Source organism: Podarcis gaigeae (assembly GCF_964106915.1).
Source record: "Podarcis gaigeae genome assembly, chromosome: 6".
NCBI classification, from domain to species: Eukaryota; Metazoa; Chordata; class Lepidosauria; order Squamata; family Lacertidae; genus Podarcis; species Podarcis gaigeae.
In genome coordinates, this window is record NC_139682.1 from 19,627,936 (window position 1) to 19,648,158 (window position 20,223).

The window sequence follows — 20,223 nt, forward strand, 5'->3', positions numbered from 1 at the left end:
GTCCAACTTCTAAGTCCTAAGATATATGATTGTGGAGGGAGACAACTTATTTTTCACCGCTGCCAGTCATGGGGGCATATTATTATTTGTCTTCTTCCTGCACTCAGACAATTCAGAACCTTTCGGTACATCAGTAAAGGAGGACATAAATGCTCACGAGGGTGAAAGAGGCAAATAAAAATTGTTCACGCAAATTAGCATTTTGATGACAGAATCGCATAATCTGAAAGCATAAAGCAGGGTTGGCTAATCCTTTTCAGCCCAAGAGGGAGATTCAAGGTTGAATGGGTAGAAAGAGTCTCCCATGTCTCCATGGTGAGAGACTTGGAGAAGAAGTAGGCTCTCAGGTGGCCGGTGGGAGGGTCTACTTTTCTCTGTGTGGATAAATGATAGGACATACATAATATAAATATGATTAAGGGCCTTATAGTTATCTTCTTTCTCTCCTTTTTGAGTTTTTCTTTTCTTTTTATTCATCTTGTTCTGTAGACTGGGGTGGAATCCACACACATATGAAAAAAAGTTCTGAAAATGCATTTTTTAAAAGCCTATTTAAAAATAGATTGAATTTTCCATAAGGCTCCCCATCGCCATCTAGCGTCACATTGTATATTGCGCTTAAAACACACTTAAAATGTTTTAATTGCAGCTGTATGCAATTGGTGTTTGTAGCAAAGGTGGCCTTTGAACATGCATAACACTCACAGCAAATCCACACAGACTCCGACAGCACATGCAAAAACACAACTCTCTCTATCTCTCTCTTAATTAAATTTGTGTACCATCCTATACTCTTAGATCTCAGGACGGTTCACAACATAAAATTACTATCTTTCTTCTTCTTCTTTGGTAGCCGAGTAAGATTGCCTTCCATAAACACAGTTTTAACAATGAGTCTGTAAGTGACTGTGGAGGCCAATTCTGGATCCACACGTTCTTCCACAGTGGGGACTTCTCCGGGCGGGAGTTGATCACAGTGTGGATTTCTCAAGCGTGCCTTCCTCTTAGCACATTTCTCCCTTGCTTCCTGAGTTTGAGTGTGTTCAAAGCCCATGGCCCAAAGTCCAACTGGAGCACTCGCAGGCCAGTGTTTCCTAGTTGTCAGTGTTTATACAATGGTACCTCAGGTTAAGTATTTAATTCGTTCCAGAGGTCTGTTCTTAACCTGAAACTGTTCTTAACCTGAAGCACCACTTTCGCTAATGCGGCCTCCTGCTGCTGCTGTGCCACTGGAGCATGATTTCTGTTCTCATCCTGAAGCAAAGTTCTTAACCCCAGGTACTATTTCTGGGTTAGCAGAGTCTGTAACCTGAAGCGTCCGTAACCCGAGGTACCGCTGTACTACATTTTTTAAGATTTGCCTTGAGACAGTCTTTAAACCTCTTTTGTTGACCAGCATTACACTTTCCATTTTTAAGTTCGGAATAGAGTAGTTGCTTTGGAAGACGATCATCAGGCATCTGCACAACATGACCAGTACACACACACACACACACATACACAGAATGCATAATAAAAACATAAACAAAGACAACCCAGTAATTCCCCGGCTTCCACAACACATTTTAAAAGGGGATCATATGTCAATCAGCCCAAGGCCTGGTTAAAGAGAAACATATTTGTCCAGCATCTAAAGAGGTATAGTGAAGGCACCAGCCAATCCTCCCTGGGGAGAGCATTCCACAAACAGGAAGCCACTGCAGAAAAGACCCATTCCCGTGTTGCCAACCTCTGGACCTCTCATGGAGGAGGCACACAAAGAAGGGCTTCAGATGATGGTCTCAGGGTCCAAGTGGGCTCATATGAAGAGAGGCAGTCCTTGAGGTTTTGCGGTCCTGAGCTGTTTAAGGCTTTATAGGTCAGAACCCAAACCTGGGCCTGGAAACTCATTGGTAGCAAGCGCCGGTGGACTGGCTCAGCTGAACCAGATAGCACATAAATGCTGCTGTGGCCTAACTAGGGATGGGAGAAGAATTAGATTCAGTTCTTGTTTAATGGTGAATTTGATGTAATCCACACTTTCCAAAACAGTACAAGAACCAAGATAAAGTCGTTCTTTGAAATTTGCACTTCTCCAAATTTTCCAGTGCAGTTCTCCAGCCAAGCAATGTGTGCAGAAATGTGTATACTAGCATAAAGTGTGCATATAAATGCCTATATTGGCGAAATCAGCGCTTGCAGATATGCATTATATGGGGGGGGGGACTGCTTGCAGAAATGTGTAAAATAAGAAGTGAAATTGACAGGTCCGTCCATCCCTAAACCCAGCCAAGAAGTGTATTTTCTCTCTCAGCGAGCAAAGGAAAAAAGAAAAAGTTTCCTTTTGGGCAGTGTGGGGTTATTCTAGCCCTTAGCTCAGCTTTCCTCAACCTGGAGCTCATCAGATTTTTTTGGACTACATGTCCCATCATCCCTTCCCATTGACCCTATTGGTCTGGGGTTGTTGGGAGTTGTAGTCCAAAACATCTGGAGGGCACCAGGCTGGGTAAGACTGCCTTGCTTTTTATTCATTTACAGTGGTACCTTAGTTTACAAACTTAATCCATTCCAGAAGTCTGTTCTTAAACCAAAGTGTTCTTAAACCAAGGCGTGCTTTCCCATAGCAGCGGGGACTCAATTTACAAATGGAACACACTCAACAGGAAGCGAAACATGTTCTTATTCCAAAGCAAAGTTCACAAACCAAAACACCTACTTCCGGGTTTGCAGTGTTCTTAAACCAAGTTGTTCATAAACTAAGCTGTTCTTAAACCAAGGTTGGCAGCATCTGTGTGCCACCATGTAGGCTTTGGAACAAAATATAAAATGTAAATATAAATCAGGCCTTTCCTTAGTTCTGTTTCATCTGAAAACCAGTAAAATGTGTCTGTGTGTGTAGGACATTTGTTGTCGTGCCACTCCATGCCCACTTCGTGTGAACGAAATTTAGCACAACCTGCTTGTATTTCAGTCAAAAACTCACAGTTTGGTAATTCAACAGGTACTGCAGTGTGAAAGGAACATTAGAAAACTGCAGAGAAGCAGTAGCCTCACAATCAGGAAAACTAATGCAATGTTCTCTACGTCTGAATGCACCCCATGAAAGCAGAATAAATCCACCGCTAATGCACTGTTATTATTTTGTCACGAGCGCACGGCAGAATGCGCCGGCAACATCACATCAGTCTGAAGGAACCCAGAGATTGCAGCGCAAGGGATCAATAGCAGCACCTTCTTTCTCCTCCCATCTCCTCCAGCTCCTACAAACATGTGGCCTGTTTCCTCTTCCAACCCAGATTCTCCCCAAAAAGTTGAAATCCAGCCGCATCCAAGATGCTATTAGAGATGCTAAATGCTTTTACCGACAGCTCTGTTTGCAGAGGAAATAGGAAAGCCATACAAAAGATGGCGCATGTTACTGCCATTCCATACTCTCCACCATTCCTCAGGTGAAAACATGGACATTTCTCACTCCTTACAACTGACCCTCCTCAACCCCCATTTTTTTGTTGTCATCCCAGCACTGCAGAGCATTTCTAATCAGAAAAGGGGTGATTGCCACCAAAACTACACAGCACATGCACCCTCTACTGTCCTGAAAACCCCCCATAATCCTTCTTTTATTTTATTCTTCAGTAGATTTACAAAAAGAAAAGCACGTACCAATAAATAAATTTTAGAGCAGGGCAAGATTTGACAAACATTAAAAATAAATATCTCAAGACTCCTTGTGCTCCACTCTGCTCCTCCTTTCTTCCTGCCCAGGATGGTCCTGCCTTCTGCCTGCCCCTCATCACGTGGGGCAGGGCCTTGGCGGTGGTGGCCTCTCTTCCTCCTTGCCCGCTCTGCAGCAGCCATTACAAGCTGTTCAAGGGAGGAGGCTGGCAGTGGCGGCCATGGAGAGGCAACGGGATGTGCCTTTGCAGCCACTGCTGTCGTCCTCCTTCCCCAGCTCAACAGTTGGGGCACTGGCGGAGGAAATAAGGACCTTCTGGGATCAAATCAGAACCTGGGATGGCTTTCGTAATTACGGGACTGTCCCTTGAAAATCGGGACACTTGGAGGGTATGCCATTTAAAGATTCCCCACCCCCACCCCTATATATTGAGGCACATGGGCTTTGTGTGCAGCCAACACGGAGCTCAAGGGACATCTCTTCTTAGTTGGACAGATTACTGGAGAAGGTGGAAGAAAGATAAAGGCTACCTTTAGCTACTAAGCTTCAGCCAACAAGCCGCTCTGTCTCCCCTCTGTGATTACGGCTTCTGTTTTCCCAAGGACTATGGAACACAGTTCCACCGCCTCACAATCTTATCTTTCCTCTAATGCACTACTGCATTTCCCCACTAGGAAACGACTAATCTCAGCATATCTTTAATTGCTTGGTTTCAAAGAAATGTTAGCCTTGCATATGTCTGAAGGTTGTTGTTGTTTTTGTTTTTTTTTAAATTAAGCCTTTAGAAGATCAGAGAGTTTAGGATTTAAGCAAGGGAGGCAAGGGAGTGCACAGAAAAATCCAGCTTGCCTAGCATAAACTGCCTTTTCGAGGAGGGGAATTCTGATAAGACAAACATTTTATTTTACATTTAAAAAAAATAAGCTGCCCTTCTGTCACTTTGCAAAATCTTTCTCCATGTTGTTTATTTTTTAAAAAAGTATTTTTTTACCAAATGTACAAATGGAACTTCGATGCCAAACATGAGCAGTAAAAATGATTGAAAGCAAAATAATATAAAATATATGGACCGCTTTTATGTCCCTTGGCTAGCATCTTCACCCCAGTATAATTTCCAGCCCATTCCTTTGCTATATTTAACTTCTATTCTTTACTACTAGTCCTCACCATTGCTCACTTTGGAAGCCTTACAAGTTGCTGTAGGTAATTTATTACGACTTAAGCTTTCACTTTGCCCAATGCTGCATCTCATGAAGAATGGAAGAGCTGGATTAACACTGTTTCTAGCTACACTTCTGCATGGGGCCTTGCACAGAAAGGGGAGTTTCCTTACCACAGCAGCATTCTTCAAATGCCCACTTGCCCTGTTCACTGCGTGCGGTAAAGGTAAAGGGACCCCTGACCATTAGGTCCAGTCATGGCCGACTCTGGGGTTGCGGCGCTCATCTCGCTTTATTGGCCGAGGGAGCCAGCGTACAGCTTCCAGGTCATGTGGCCAGCATGACTAAGCTGCTTCTGGCGAACCAGAGCAGCGCACGGAAACGCCATTAACCTTCCTGCCAGAGCGGTACCTATTTATCTACTTGCACTTTGACGTGCTTTCGAACTGCTAGGTTGGCAGGAGCAGGGAACGAGCAACGAGAGCTCACCCCGTCACGGGGATTTGAACCACCGACCTTCTGACCAGCAAGGCCTAGGCTCTGTGGTTTAACCCACAGTGCCACCAAACAGTATCTCCAAACTACTGTTACCAGGTTTCTTTGTGTTTTCCATTGGGGAAACATAACAAACTGGCCTAAAAACCAATATAGCAGGGATGGGGAACCTGTGGCCCTCCAGATGTGGTTGGAACCCAGCTCCAACGAACCCCAGGCAGCACAGCCAATGGCCACGGATGATGGGAATTGAAGTCCACCAGCAATATAGGATTGTAGTGCACGTGCGCACATCACACAAGTGTGTAGTATATATTAAGTGTGTATGTATTAGGAATGTGGTAGGGGATTTGGTTTTGTTTATGTTTAATTAGAAACCCATGTATTCTAATTTCAATCCAATGCACCAACCAAAACAACTCTCCTTAGAAATTCGCTAAATTTCTCCTAGTTTAGCAATGCAGTATGCCAGCCAACCAATGTGAATGCGAATGCACATACAGTCATACCTCGGGTTGAATATGCTTCAGGATGAGTGTTTTCAGGTTGCGCTCCGCGGCGACCCAGAAGTAACGGATTTCGCTGCTCGTGCATGCACAGACGCTCAAAATTACATCAGCGCATGCGTGGAAGCAGACGCGCAGATGTGGGCTGCGTTCGCTTCAGGATGCGAACGGGGCTCTGGAATGGATCCTGTTCGCATCCAGAGGTACCATTGTATCAGGAGAAAGTGTACAGAAAGATGCATATGTTAGTGGAAAATAATGTATCAATTTTATGTGTACTAGGGGGAACTTGCTTGCAAAATATGTGTATATTACTCAAAACTGCATATGGAAATGTGTGGGAGGAATTCACCTTTTTGCCAAGGCAGTCGTTCCATCGGAGCAACTATTCAGGCTTGTCAGATGGAACCATCTCCCTTCTCCTCATCTGCCCTGTGTGCTGTTCTGGAGTTTCTCCTGACACCCCTCAAGCCTATTTCAGGGGCTGCACAGGGGGATAGAGAGTCCTGTTGCCCACATGGAAGTCCTTGTACAGGGCTCCGCTGATAGGACTCATTAACTGAAGACTGTCCTGTGGTTTTTTTTTGGGGGGGGGGGAATTGCTCTGAAATGCTGATGAAGTTTCACAAGTTGCTGCTGAAATGTGGAGAACTGCATTTAAGAGAGTGTATGTCTGTTCATGCACACGTGGCTGTACTAGAACATTGTTTTCCATTCCACCTTCATCCCATGCATTCCATGCACCCACCCCATGTAACACTGGTGTTTGCAGCACTGTTTCTCTTCTGCTGCAGTTCATCTTCCACCAAAAGTGATGTCATTTGGCTCACTGGTTGGCAAAACCTGCATATTTTTCACATAATTTGTGGCGTAAAATATGCAATTATGTTGTCGTTGTGTTATTCCACCCCATTCATTCCAATGCAAAGGAAACGCAATGCAAACGAAGCAGGGGGTTAACATAATCTATTGCATAACATTTGCGGACTGAAAGCAGCAGCAAGTACCAATCTCATTCATGGGATTGCTTTCTGCTCCAGACCCGGGATGAATAAGTGATAGGTAGGCAGGTAGGTAGGTAGGTAGGTAGGTAGGTAGGTCGATTGCTGGTAGATAGATGATAGATAGTAGATAGATAGATAGATAGATAGATAGATATAGATAGATAGATAGATAGATAGATAGATAGATAGATAGATATAGATGATAGATAGATAGATAGATAGATAGATAGATAGATAGATAGATGATAGATGATAGATATAGATAGATAGATAGATAGATAGATAGATAGATAGATAGATAGATAGATATAGATAGATAGATGATAGATAGATATAGATAGATAGATGATAGATAGATAGATAGATAGATAGATAGATAGATGATAGATAGATAGATAGATAGATAGATAGATAGATAGATAGATAGATATAGATAGATGATAGCTAGATGATAGCTAGCTAGATGGTAGATGATAGATGATAGATAGACAGATAGACCAATAGATAGATAGCAGCACAGATATGTCTAGATTGTGGAGTGACCAGGAAAAGCTCTCCTTTCCAGCATCTACATATCCTACAGCTGCTACTGCTGCTTCTGCTCTAGTGTCAAAGGGAAGCAAATGTGAATATGATCAATGGGCTGCTGATCTGTCCCCACACGGCAACTTGACTCCAAGTAGTCCATTTACTGCTTCTGATTACGGCACGGATAAAAGCATGTCTGAAGGAAGGGCAGATGTTTCCTTGTTAACAAGGGCAGCATCAATATGGTGTGCATTGCTTTGTGAGGCAGGCGCTGATGCAAGAGTATGATCGCTCATCTCGAAGCAAATGGGAGTTACTCTTGCATACTGAGAGGATAATACAGCCCTCACATCTGAAGCTTTCTATCAGACCTGACATTAAAGGTAATGTGTTGAAAGGGCTTCTGAAAATATTTGCCAGTGCAGCTCTGCATGTGCGTGTAAATATGCAGTTTCGTGCTCAAAGGGCTATTTGTCAGGCTGTTTGCTGCGGCTTTTCTGCGAAAAAAAAAGGGGAAGGAGGGAGGGCACAAATGCAAATAGTGGTGCCCCCACCCCACCCCGCTCTATTTTCTCCCAGCAGTTCTTTGGAAAAGGTCATTCGGAGCCAACATAAATCTCAGGGCTTCAAATGTAAATCTTTTTCCCTCAGCGGAATGTTCGTTATCGTTTCCCCGAGATCAATTCTCCGAGAAACAAAAATGGAAAATAATAGTTATTTCAAATAATGGCCCTAACTGAGAATGGGAAGGTGGAAACAACTCCTAAGAGGATAGGGCTGCTAACACCTCTTCGCCCCCCCCAACCCAAATAATCCTTGATAACTAAGAACAGTCATATAATAGCCATAAAGGTGAAGGTAAAGAGACCCCTGACCATTAGGTCCAGTCATGGCCGACTCTGGGGTTGTGGTGCTCATCTCACTTTATTGGCCGAGGGAGCCGGCGTACAGTTTCCGGGTCATGTGGGCAGCATGACTAAGCCACTTCTGGCGAGCCAGAGCAGCGCATGGAAACGCCGTTTACCTTGTACTTCATGCTTTCGAACTGCTAGGTTGGCAGGAGCTGGGACCGAACAATGGGAGCTCACTCCGTCGTGGGGATTCGAACCACCGACCTTCTGATCAGCAAGTCCTGGGCTCTGTGGTTTAACCCACAGCGCCACCTGCATCCCATAATAGCCATAGTCACTCCCAATAAGGGAGTGGGTGGGTTCAACCAAGAAGTTGACACAAACCACTTCTTGGATGCAAGCAGCTTAATCTCTAACAGTATTTTTTGGGGGTGGGGAGAGATCTAAATGTGAGTTTGCCCTAAGAACAGGCAATTGGTAGCCAAGGGCTTGGTATGATTCCTAGTGCACCACTGCTTCCAAAAACCTCCCCTTATTATATTCTCTAGGCTAACGTTTGCCAACCTAGTGAATTCCAGGTGTTTGGAACACCACCCCACTACGGTTATGGTGGAAATGGTAGTCCAGTATATCTGGTGGACACTGTCGGGAATTCAAGCCCATATCAGGAGAAACTGGCAACAATCCCAGGCACCCGGCTTGATTCCCTGTTGACCTCCCTGGCTGCATTCCCCAGCAAGCGCAAGCTAGGTCTCGATCGGCGATTCTTCTCAAACGTGAGAACACCCCCCCTCTTTCCTGCCCCCCCCCGGCAGGGGAAAGAGATAGACAGAAACGTATTTACATGCTTTTATTTCTGTCTTTGCAGCGTTACAAAAAACATGACTGCTCTCTTCAAACTCCAGCAGTGTAGTGACAAACACTTCCTGCACTTTCTAGACAGGAACAAACGGAAGAACTCATATTACACTCTGAGCTAATTCCGGTGCTTCGCACTGTGAATTGACTGTCCCTCTGTTTCCCACGGACAGTCCCAACATTCCCATCATGTTTACTTCTCAAGCTAGGACTTTGCAGCAGCATTGCTTCAATATCGTAACATATTCCCCCATATGAATCAATGTGGCAAGGCTTGTCCTTGATACTTGGCCTGAGACCTAGTCTGTAGATTCAGCAGGAGCTGATAGAGGCCCTGAGGTGGTAGAACCTGTAGCATCCTAGAATCATAGAGTTGGAAGAGCCTGTGAGGGTCGTCTAGGGCAACCCTCTGCAATGCAGGAATCTTTTGCCCAGTGAGGGGCTTGAACCCACAATGTTGAGATTAAGAGTTTCATGCTCTATCGAGAGTCAGACTAGAGGCGAGGGGGCTGTTTTAAAGCCACCCCACCCCACAAAAAAGGCAGCCTGCAAGTTTACAAAAAAAAGGGGGGCAGATCCAACACTTGACGAACAATTTTTTCTCTTAAACTCCTGGTTACTATACTATTGTTCCACTTGCAGGCAAGCAATACACAGACAGAGAGAGGAAGCATTTAAAAATGGAATCCCCACCCCAACCCGTAGTCTTAACTAGTACATTCCGTTCTTTCCCCCACCTCAAGGAATTCTACCACCTCCTTTCCATCTGTTCAACAGTTTATTTATTCCATTTTCACAACTTTCCCCTAACAGTTAAGTTCCACGTTATATTCTTCTGGGACTGTAATGGAAAACAGTGCAAGTTTTAAACTGCCCCCCCCCCACTTATTACAGTCTTACCTCGGATTACAGCTGCTTCAGGTTGCATTTTTTCGGGTTGCGGACCGCCGAAACCCGGAAATACTGGAACGGGTTACTTTTGGGTTTCGGCGGTCACGCATGCGCAGAAGCGCTAAATCGCGCTTTGCACATGCGCAGAAGTGCTGAATCGCAACCCACGTGTGCGCAGGCACAGGTTGTGAATGCTGCGCATTGTGAACGTGAATCCCGCATGGATCATGTTTGCAACCCGCGCATCCACTGTATTATTATTATTATTATTTGAAATTATAATTGTATTATTACTGATGTGTTTGACATCCTGAGCTCCTTGGAAGAAGGTGCGGCAAATAAATCCAATAAAAAATAATAAATAAGCATGGGAGCGGCCACACTCAATCTTGGCCACACCCATCAGAGTCACACAGCCCATGGAGTATTGGCCAAGGGTGGCCTTGGGTCAAGAAAGTTTAGCCACTGCTGTTCTGCAGGCTGATCTGAACCTCTGCCTAGAGCCTGTGCATGTACAGCCTTATGTGTAGAGTTACTGCACTCCCACAGGTACTATTTTATGGTCCAAGAATGAACACCTTGGAGGAAGTCAAGTTTGACTGATTTGCCCTTCCTACCTGCAACAATTTGCAAGAACCTTCAAATGACTTCTGAAGCTCACAGGTCTCAACCACTTATGTGTAAAACACGAAGTTGCTCTTTAAAAGTTACCCTATTGTTAGCCAGGGAAATAAAAGCGCTGGACCTTAATCTATCATTGGCTGAGCACCTTCAAGGTCTTCTTTCTCCTTTGTTCTGGATAATGAAACCAGCAGCCTTCTTTTGTGACATTTGCTCAACAAAATCAAACTTCTGTAGGGCATGATTCATATACCTACTTTGTTTTCTCTGAATCTTCCCCACCCCCCTAAGATCAAGGATAGCCAAACTTCCAACAATTGCAGGAAGAGCCATAGCAGAGTGTTAGAGGATATGCTTTGCATGTCAAAAATCCCAGGCTCAATCCATGGCTCCTCCAGGTAGGACTGGAAAAGATTCCAGATGACAGCCACTGCCGGTCAGTGTAGATGTGGGGCACCTGTTGCCCTCCAGATGTGTCATGGATTGGTTGGACACAGAGGAATGGTGGAACCAGTTGGAGAGCTGCCAAGGCAAGAGGGCTCAGAGCCAGGAAGGACGACAATGAGTGGTCAGAGGATGAAGCGGAAGAAGACTGGCAAAGTAGGAAGCTGAAGAGGTAACAGGGCTTAGTGAGCAGGGAGATTCTATGTCAGAGGGAAGTCCAGAATCAGGAGAGGAGGGAGGCCAAGAGGCAGCGATAAGTCAGGCTGGTGAAGAAGCCAGGGTGTCCCCCTCCTGCTGCAACAAGCTCCCCTCTGTGCTGGTCTCAGGAGAGGCATGAAGCGGGAGGAGCAAAGGCTGAGTCTCAGATTGCTTGGGGAAAACCCTAGAGAGGAGGAGACTTAGGCAGCTGTTGGAAGGCAGGGACTTTTAGTCGCCACCCAGTGAAACAATTCTGGCACAAGAGGCTTAACGACAGCCCTGTTTCCAACCATATTTTAGATGGCTAGTTCCATTTGCACTCACCTTGCTTCTGAATTCCAGGCCCCATCTGTACTTAGCATTTAAATCAGTGCCGTGCCACTTTAAACAGTCATGGCTTTCCCCAAAGATCCTTGGGAACTGTAGTTTGTTAAGGGTGCTTAACAAAGGAGGCTCTTAGTCATCTTGCAGAATGACAGTTCCCAGAACGGCTTAACAACCAATCGGCTCCTGGAACTGTCGCTCTGAGAGGGGAGCAGGGGTTTCTTAACAACTCTCAGTTCCCTCAGCAAACTACAAGTCCCAAGGTCCTTTTGGGAAGCCCTAGCTGTTTGAAGTGGTATGGTGCTGCTTCAAATGTATAGTGCAGATGGGGCGGGGGGAGCACATTATCTCAGCAGTATCATTTTTGAAAGAACGAAACCTCCTGTCAGGAAAAGTTCTGAGCAGATGGGTTCTCAATTTCCGTCTCTCTCGTTTGTCCTTATAGGCAATAAGTTCTCTCCCGCATGTGCTGGGGCACTGCTATCTTGCGTCTGGGTTTACGCCCTCATCTTTGCAGTGGCCCCTCTGGCCAACTGGGGCAGCTATGGGCCAGAGCCCTACGGGACAGCTTGCTGCATCAAGTGGAAAGTGTCCACCAGAGAAACGAAGTTCTACATCGGGGCCCTCTTTGTCTTCTGCTACATCATCCCTTGCCTCCTGATCCTCATCTCTTACTCCCTCATCCTTTGGACTGTGAAAGTGTCCCGAAGAGCCGTCAGGCAGCATATGTCCCCAAGGACCAAAGCCAACAGCGTCCACACTCTGATCGTTAAGGTAAGAGAACTAGATTGGGAACAAAGGCATAGGTGGGCGCATTATTGTTATAACCATCACCATGTGTAAGTGTAACCTTCAAGTTTTTTCCTGATGTCTTAAAACTCCCTTGTGCTGGGGTCGCCAGTGTGATGCCAGCCAGCACCCCCTGCAGTGCCTCTGAATGGTCTCAGTAAATACCATGTCGAAAAACCACAGGGCATGAGAAACTGCTTTCTCTTTCCAATCAGTGCCTGTTTCTTTCTCTCTCTCTTTTTTTGAAATAATTTTTATTTGATTTTACAAATACAAAGTTATAAAAATCCACACATATATCCATATGCAGATTACTCTGAATCTCACGACTTCCCCTCACCCCCTCCATGGGGTCCCATTTTGAACATTTACAACTGCATATTCTTCCATACACTGACTTTTATATCAATCCATACTGTCCATGGTATTTGTTACACTACAAGTGGAATCAAAATCCTGCCAACGTTTCCATCTGCTTACAGTCGTCTCCTAAATAACTTGCAAGTTTTTCCCATTCTTTTTTAAAGTTTTTGACCTCTTGGTTCCTGAGTTTTCCAGCCAGTTTTGCCAAGCTGATGGACTATGCCGAAATGGCAATCAGTGTCTGTTTCATACCCACCAACAACTTGAGTGCTAAAACCAGGACGCACATCTTCCCGTCTGAGCTCCTGCATGAGTCATGTGACCTGCACAAGATGTGCTTTTTCAGGGCCATGCTCACAAAAATGCATATTTTCGGGAGCTCCATGTGGCCCCCCAAAAATGCTTTTCTTCCAGGTGAAATTGCACAAGATTTTGGCACCCAAAATGGCCGCCGTGCTCTCGTGTGAGAAAACGGAATGTCCCCCTTTTTTTACGGGACACTTGCGGGTTATGCTGTTTGTGCTGGTTCAGGCTACATTCACACCAAACATTTTAAAACACCGGCTTCTCCCAAGGAATTCTGGGAGCTGCAGTTTGTTGAAGGTGCTGAGAGTTGCTAGGAGACGCCTGTTCTCCGCAGAGAAATGCAATCCCCAGAGTGGTTTAAACAATCAAGAATTGTAGCTTTTAGTTGGAGTCCATGCTGTGGCTTTCCAGATCTTGTTGAACTACAGGTCATCCCTGACCATGGACTGAGCTGGCTGGGGCTGATGGGAATTGAAGTCCAACACTTGGAGGTGCTCCGGGTTCACCATTCCTGACCTAGAGTGCATAGACTTCCATATGGGCACATAATGTTCGATGGCAGCCATTTGCTTGCTTCTAAATAGTGCGCCTGATTTCCATGGCATCCTCAACACAAGTAGAAACGCAGCCTTTGGTCCTTACTTGTGCCGACAGTTTGTTCTTTCAGAACCCCCTTGGGGACAAAGTATAACGAATCTCCAGCACAGAGTATTATTACTTTTTTCTAAAAAAAAAGTTTCACCCACACATATTTCCTGTATGCCATATGGTGGCGGGTGGGGGAGCAGGGAAGTGATACATGCTCTGGAGTGAGCAAAAGTAGAATATAACCGGGCTCTTCTATCACACCAGGATGATTTGCTCACTCATGTTGCACGGCTGTCTGTCACGACTTGACAACTTAATTTAACTGTGCATACACCTTACCCTCCTGATTTGCAAGCATTTTGTCATCGGTAGATTAAGGGCTGCTTATCTGAAAAAGAAGAGGAGCTCCAGGGCTTGTTTATAATCCAGCCGAGTGCACTAACCAATTCACAGGTTCAGTTAATTAACTCATTAATTACAGACTAATGCAATTAATATACACATGCACAGAATATTATTTGCAGCCGCAATGTATAGCTTCTCATCAGAGGTGAGAGAGGTCGGTCTGCTGGCTTGCTTTCTTTTTTTTGCAGGCAGCTGGTGCTATTTGATGGTATCCTGCTTCTAAGGTGAGATAATTAAAAAGCAAACTAGTTTATCATACACAAGGAAGGGTCGTAGCTCAGAGTTGGAACGTCTGCTATGCATGCAGATATTCAATCCCTGGCTTCTCCAGGCAGGGCTGGGAATGCCCCCTGCCTAAAATCCTGGAGATACCCTGCCAGTCAGTGTAGACAAGTACTGAGCTCCATGGATCAATGGCCTGACTCAGTAAATGGCAACTTCCTATGTTCCTATTGGACTCATTGGGTTGCTGGGTTCAAGGAGTTGATTTTCAAAATTACGTCCTTTCCTCTGGAAAGACGCTGTTCCTGGCTTGCCCACATTGGATGGAGACGACACTTAAAAAAGGAGAAACCCTCACTCCCCTCCTTCATCGTGCTGATACTTGCATAATTCCCTTCCATGATACGGACTGCAGCAGATTAATCTCGCACCAGCACCTCCTTGGGCATATTACCTACCTAAAAACTGGATTAATCTGCATCCTTTCCCCAGGGGAAATGGGGGGGGTGCAGTTCTGTGAGGAAGTTATGAACGTTTAACAAAGAACTCTCAGCACTCTCATCAAACCACAGTTCCTTGAATTCTTTGCGGAAGCTGGGGAAATCCCATTCCTTTAAAACTAAGTGCTCATCCGCACAGGAGTTTAACATGGATTCGAAGCTGCTTGTATCTCAAGGTTTGTTGTTGTTGCATCCACATTATGTCCTCATCTAAGCAGGAGTCTGCACTCCCTCCTCTCTGCTTAAATTTTAATTTTCCCAATCTGCAGATAAGCCTCTGTCTGCCTGGACATTATTTGCCCTCACAATGTGTTCCTTGGTGGGCTGCTTGCTCTATATTTTGCGGAGCTGGGTGAAATATACATTTTTGTTTTAAATGGTTTTGTGTCTGATATAAGTTTGGAGTGCAGTTCTCTCTCTGTGTGTTGTGAGCTGCAGAGCTTTGTACTGATTCATCGCAATATCTGCAGATCTTACGGTAACTCCTTACCAATATGCCATGACGCTCCACATGCAGATTAATACATGTGCTGCAAATGGTGTATGAGCATACCGGAGTCAAATTCGACAGTGGAAGAGCCATGGAGTCTTGGCATGGGGGAAAGTGCCTGCAGGATGTTCTACCATTTTTAAATTGGTTGTTGTTATGTACTGAAGTTCTCACTCTGGGCCAGCAGGGGGACACTGTAGATAGTTTTCACTCAGGTCCACATATGCAAATAAGGGATTGAAAGTGACGTTCAGTGATTGGATAGTTACAGAAAGTGGTTACTGTTGCATTGTAGTGGAGCTCTATATAAGCAGGCTGGCTGAACCCTTCAGTTCAGTTCTGTTCTGGCCTGTGAATAAACAAGAGCTGTTTGAAGAATCGCTGTGTCGTCTGATATGTTCACCCACAACTTAACAGTTGTCCTCTCTCTCTTCCAGCTTAGTGTTTCTGTGTGCATTGGATTTCTTGCTGCTTGGACCCCCTACGCTATTGTTGCCATGTGGTCAGCGTTTGGCGACGCCAGCCAGGTGCCCGTCCTGGCCTTTGCCCTCTCTGCTGTGTTTGCCAAGTCTTCGGCAACCTACAACCCTCTGGTTTATCTGTTCTTCAAGCCCAACTTCCAGAAGTTCCTTTCCAAGGACCTGTCCCTGTTGCAAGCTGTCTGCGCCGTCTTCTGCTGCAGCCGGCCAAGGGTTATCACCCTCCAGTCCTTCCACACCCGAGATGGCCGGGCTTCCATGAAGTTCTCCACCGCTTTTACCGACCACCGTGGATCCTGCAGGAACTGCACGGACACTTTTGAATGTTTCAGTAACTATCCCCGGTGCTACAGGCTCTCTCCGAAGTCGGACACGACCGCCAAGGCCAAGCCGCTGGCGATCCTGGCAGACGGAACGACTTGCCGGCCAAGTCTGAAGAGAACCGTGCAGGTCATGGTGCTCATGACGAGGAAGAAGACCGGGATGGGGACCAGGAGTGTGGCTGGGGATGTTCTGCCTTCAAATATTGTCAGAGATCTTATGTGAGCGAGGGTTCAAAGGCAGGGGGAGCCCCCTTTCTGCCTAGACCAATCAGGAATGTTTGGTTGCCATTTCAAAATCCATTTTCTTCTCCATATGTATAGTTGTTTCCAAAGTGTGCTTTGCAGGCTAAGGGATACTGCAAATCTTACACCAGCATTCCTCGCCTCTCTCAGAATTCCCCTCCATTGTTTCTTTAAACAGCTGCAATTTTGTGCCAACAATTTTGCACCTGTTTCCCCGCCCCCCAAAAAAGATCAATAATGCAGAGCCAAAAAAAAAAATCCTGCCTCTTTATAGGTTCCATTTGGCATTTAAGACATCACAGTGCCACTAAAGGCAACTCCCCACTTGCGCAAGATGTCCTTGTGCATAACTGCGCATGCGCACAACATCTCTTTGTACTCTGGGGAGGGTTTCCTCATTAGGCAGAGGCACAATGGGGCTTTTGTTGAGGCTGCTCAGCAGACACGCAGCAGTTCAGCTGAGCTCACACATCAGCTGTTAGCTGGGGAGGCTGAGCAGCCTCAACAAAGCCCCGCTGTCCCTCTGGCTCCTGTGGAGACCCTCCCTGGAACCTGAAGAGGACATCTTCTTTGAGCTCTCAGGAGGGTCTCCTCACAAGCCACAAGAACTCTCCAGGGGGCTCCCCACAACTCACATTCACTTATGCACATGGGGCCCTGGAACATAACCCCTGCATAAGTGGGGAGTTGCCTGTATTGATGTAAGGCATAAATTTGAGTTTTGGTTCCACACCTGTGCAGTCTGCAGCATGCTACAGTTCACTTACACAGCTAATGTTCAGGTCAATCCAAGCAATTGCTGTTGGAGGCAGGTACAATTAACCGCTCGCATAATTGAACTGTAAAAGATTAATCCAATCGAGCTGCATCAGCTGCAGCTCAAATGCAGATCATCAGATGAGGTGTGCAAGGCCATGTGGATTGGTTGAACATCCGTTCAGCCAACCCATGCCTTCGGAACGGCAGGCAGGTGCAACGGCTCATACAGTCATGTTGTTCAAGTCTACAGTGGTGTCACCGTTAGGTTCTCCTCTGCACCACAGTTCTCCTTTGAAAAGTTCATCCTGATCCAGCTGCAGGTGCAGACGCAGCCCGTACTCATCTAATTCCCTACAGCAGGGAACCTGAGGCCCTTCAGATGTTTTGGACTACAACTCCCATCATCCCCTGCCGGCACAGGGGCTGATGGGAGTTGTAGTCCAAAACATCTGAAGGGCCTCTAGTTGATGAAGACTGTCCTGCAACATCTTTCTCTCCCTCTCCCTCTGTTGTTACGCACACTTTCATGGTTAATTTAAAAAAAACCAACAAAAACCCGAAGGAACACAACTCTCTCTAAAGGCATTAGGGTGGGAAGCTAAGAAATCTGAGGTGCTATTCCAACCAACTTCTCACCCTGACTTCTGTGGTCTCCATTCAGTTGTGGAAACACACAGCGAAGGTGCTTCGTTTCCCTCTGAGGGGGAATGACAATATCCCTCTACCTCACAGGAGACGCTTGTTTAGTAGATGAAGCAACCTCATGTTTACAGTGCTTTGTACACGACAGCATTCAGTATTGCTTCATCTGATTTTCCGAGGCCATCGATACTGTAGAACGCAACAACCGCTTGTGGCCCAGAAATAAAGGCCCGTTCTACATGGAAGAATTATGACCAATGGATATTAGTCCACGCCAAAAGAAGGCATAGAAGATACTGGACTCCAAGGACACAGCATCCTTTCTGGCCGGACTGTCGTCTGGGTTTTACGACGAGCTCGCCCAGTGTTTTTGCCGTCGTTTTAACAATAAAAGAAGGCAGGACATTCCCAACAACTGAGGGGTGAGAAAAATCGTTTTCAATGACGAGGCCATTTGCCCCCCCCCCCCTCAGTGAATCAATGAGAGCAATCCCGTCAATTTTAGTCTGGCACAAATGAAGAAACCTAACCTCAAAGGAAAACCACCACAGCTACCAAACTAGCTAGGACTCTTTTGGAAGCAGTCGTTGTGGCAAGAGACTGCTAACAACCTAGAACGAACGGCGATGCCCTGCCCCTCAGGCTCCATCTGGTGAAAAGGTACAGTTGGGCCAACAGAGATACAGTATTGAGAATCAGATTCTTTTTTACTAAAATAAAATAAAATGCAGAGCAGCTCTTTCAAAAACACTATGCTTTAAATAAGAGGGTGCACACAAGAAGAGCTGCAAACCCCAACAGATACCACTTCCCTTCCTTTGACAGGGGAAAAAGATGGGCTGCGTGGTTAGCAGAGTTGTTCCACATCTGCAGTGTGGATTAGCACCAACCCATGAAAATTAGCACAGCAATTCTGTCCATGGAGATAGAAAGGCATTCAGTCAATTTCACAGGAAGCAGCAGCTTTAAGCCAGTTCAGGCTGTTTATCTGTTTGGCCACCCAAACTGGCCGCAGGTCTCTGAAGCAGAGGTTGAGGAGCCCTCGAGGTATTGCTGGGCTACAACTCCCATAATCCTCAGACCCTGGTGAAGCTGGCTGCGCTGATGGGAGTTGAATTGTTGTGGCATTTGGAGGACCACAGCTAGTGTTTCAGATGGAAGTCTTTCCCTTCCCCTGCTACCAGATCCTTTGAAATGGAGAAGCCAAGGAGTCAATTTAGGCCCTTCTGCATGTAAACCATGCTGTGGCTCCAATGATTTGGTATTGACCTCTGAGCTGACAGTGGGAAAGGTCAGAGTACATCTGGGACAAGACGATGCTTTCAACCCAGCTCAAGAGCGGTCCATGGACCCAAGCTACTGCCCCAAACCCAGTGCCCATCATCCTTCCCCATAACATTATTGCAAACTCAAATTTGGTGGGTTTTGTGTCCCCCCCCCTTTTGCTACTCCACCCCCAATTACCATGGTTGTAATAAGCGTCCTCTGCAGTTTTTGCACATCTCATTTCATCCTCGCCATCTCAAGATTGCTTTGCAGTCAGCAATCCATCACATGTCCTGACATCTTTGCCGCAAGGTGGGTGGGCTTATTATCCTTCCCCATTTTGGGAAGGTGGGCGAGCAGAGTTTGCACAGCAGTTTTCTCAGCATCGCTGCAATGAAGTCTGGGCCAGAGATGGGGGGAAAGGAAGCCAGAGCCTTCCAGGGGTCATTAGCCTAGGCTCGCCTCCCTGCCTCCCACCAGCACCATCACCAGCACCCCGATGGCGAATGAGATGCTTGTTGCCACTGTGTGTCCTATCAATTGTCTGGTATCATTAGCAGCTGTGCTGCTCCACATGTGCAGCTTATCTGAGAGCCCTGGAGGGAGAATAAGGCACTTAACGAAAGAAGCTGGGAAACAGTTTTGCTCCGTAGTGAACCACAAGAGCAGAGTCTCTCCCACAGCCTAGGCGGCTGCCATACCACTTTACTCTATATTCCTTGCACAGGGTAGGATAAATTACCTGTCTTTCTGTATTCTATAATCTGATTCTCATCTCCTTCTGCTGGATTCCTTCTCTGGAGATACAGTCATTGCTATTCTCCAAGTGAACTCCTGTAGAAGAAGAAGGAATGTTGGAACTGTACCTTTTTTCGTGTAGACCACCAAACAAGAATTTGGGAGGCAGGCTGTCGGGGAGATACTTAGGCGATAAGCCCACAGTTTTGTCTCTCCAAAAGTCCCCTCTATTCCAGACAGGCTGGAGGAAAGACCTTGCTAATCGATCACTTCTACGAAGCTAGGAAAAACAAAGGAGAAACCAGGGCACCAGAGACGATGCAACACGCAAAAAGATTTGTGTCCAGATACCGGCAGAGAAGCCAGACGGGCTGCCAACTTGGGATGTCACAGCAAAGGTTATCAAGCTGCCTTTTGCTCCATCAGACTGTCAGTCTACCAAGCCCAGCACTTGTCCACATTGACTGGTAGCAGCTCTTAAAGGTCTTGGGCGGGGATCACTCTCAGCCCCGTTGCAACCTGAGATCCTTATAAACCAGAGACACCAGGGATCGAACCTGGAACTTTCTGCATGC

The 20,223-nt window shown here is 46.1% G+C and overlaps 1 protein-coding gene across 2 annotated transcripts in view; it reads left to right on the forward strand.

Annotated features, from left to right (window-relative positions):
* Window positions 1-18,239, forward strand: part of LOC310847075 (opsin-5-like) — a 65,359-nt gene extending 47,120 nt beyond the window's left edge. For both annotated transcript variants that reach the window (XM_083744532.1, XM_083744531.1), the window contains exons 5-6: window positions 11,981-12,309; window positions 15,636-18,239. In XM_083744532.1, coding sequence (XP_083600658.1) covers window positions 11,981-12,309; window positions 15,636-16,223 — 917 coding nt within the window. In that variant the 3' untranslated portion in view covers window positions 16,224-18,239. The remainder of the gene's footprint in view (window positions 1-11,980; window positions 12,310-15,635) is intronic.
* The last annotated feature ends 1,984 nt before the right edge of the window (window positions 18,240-20,223 follow it).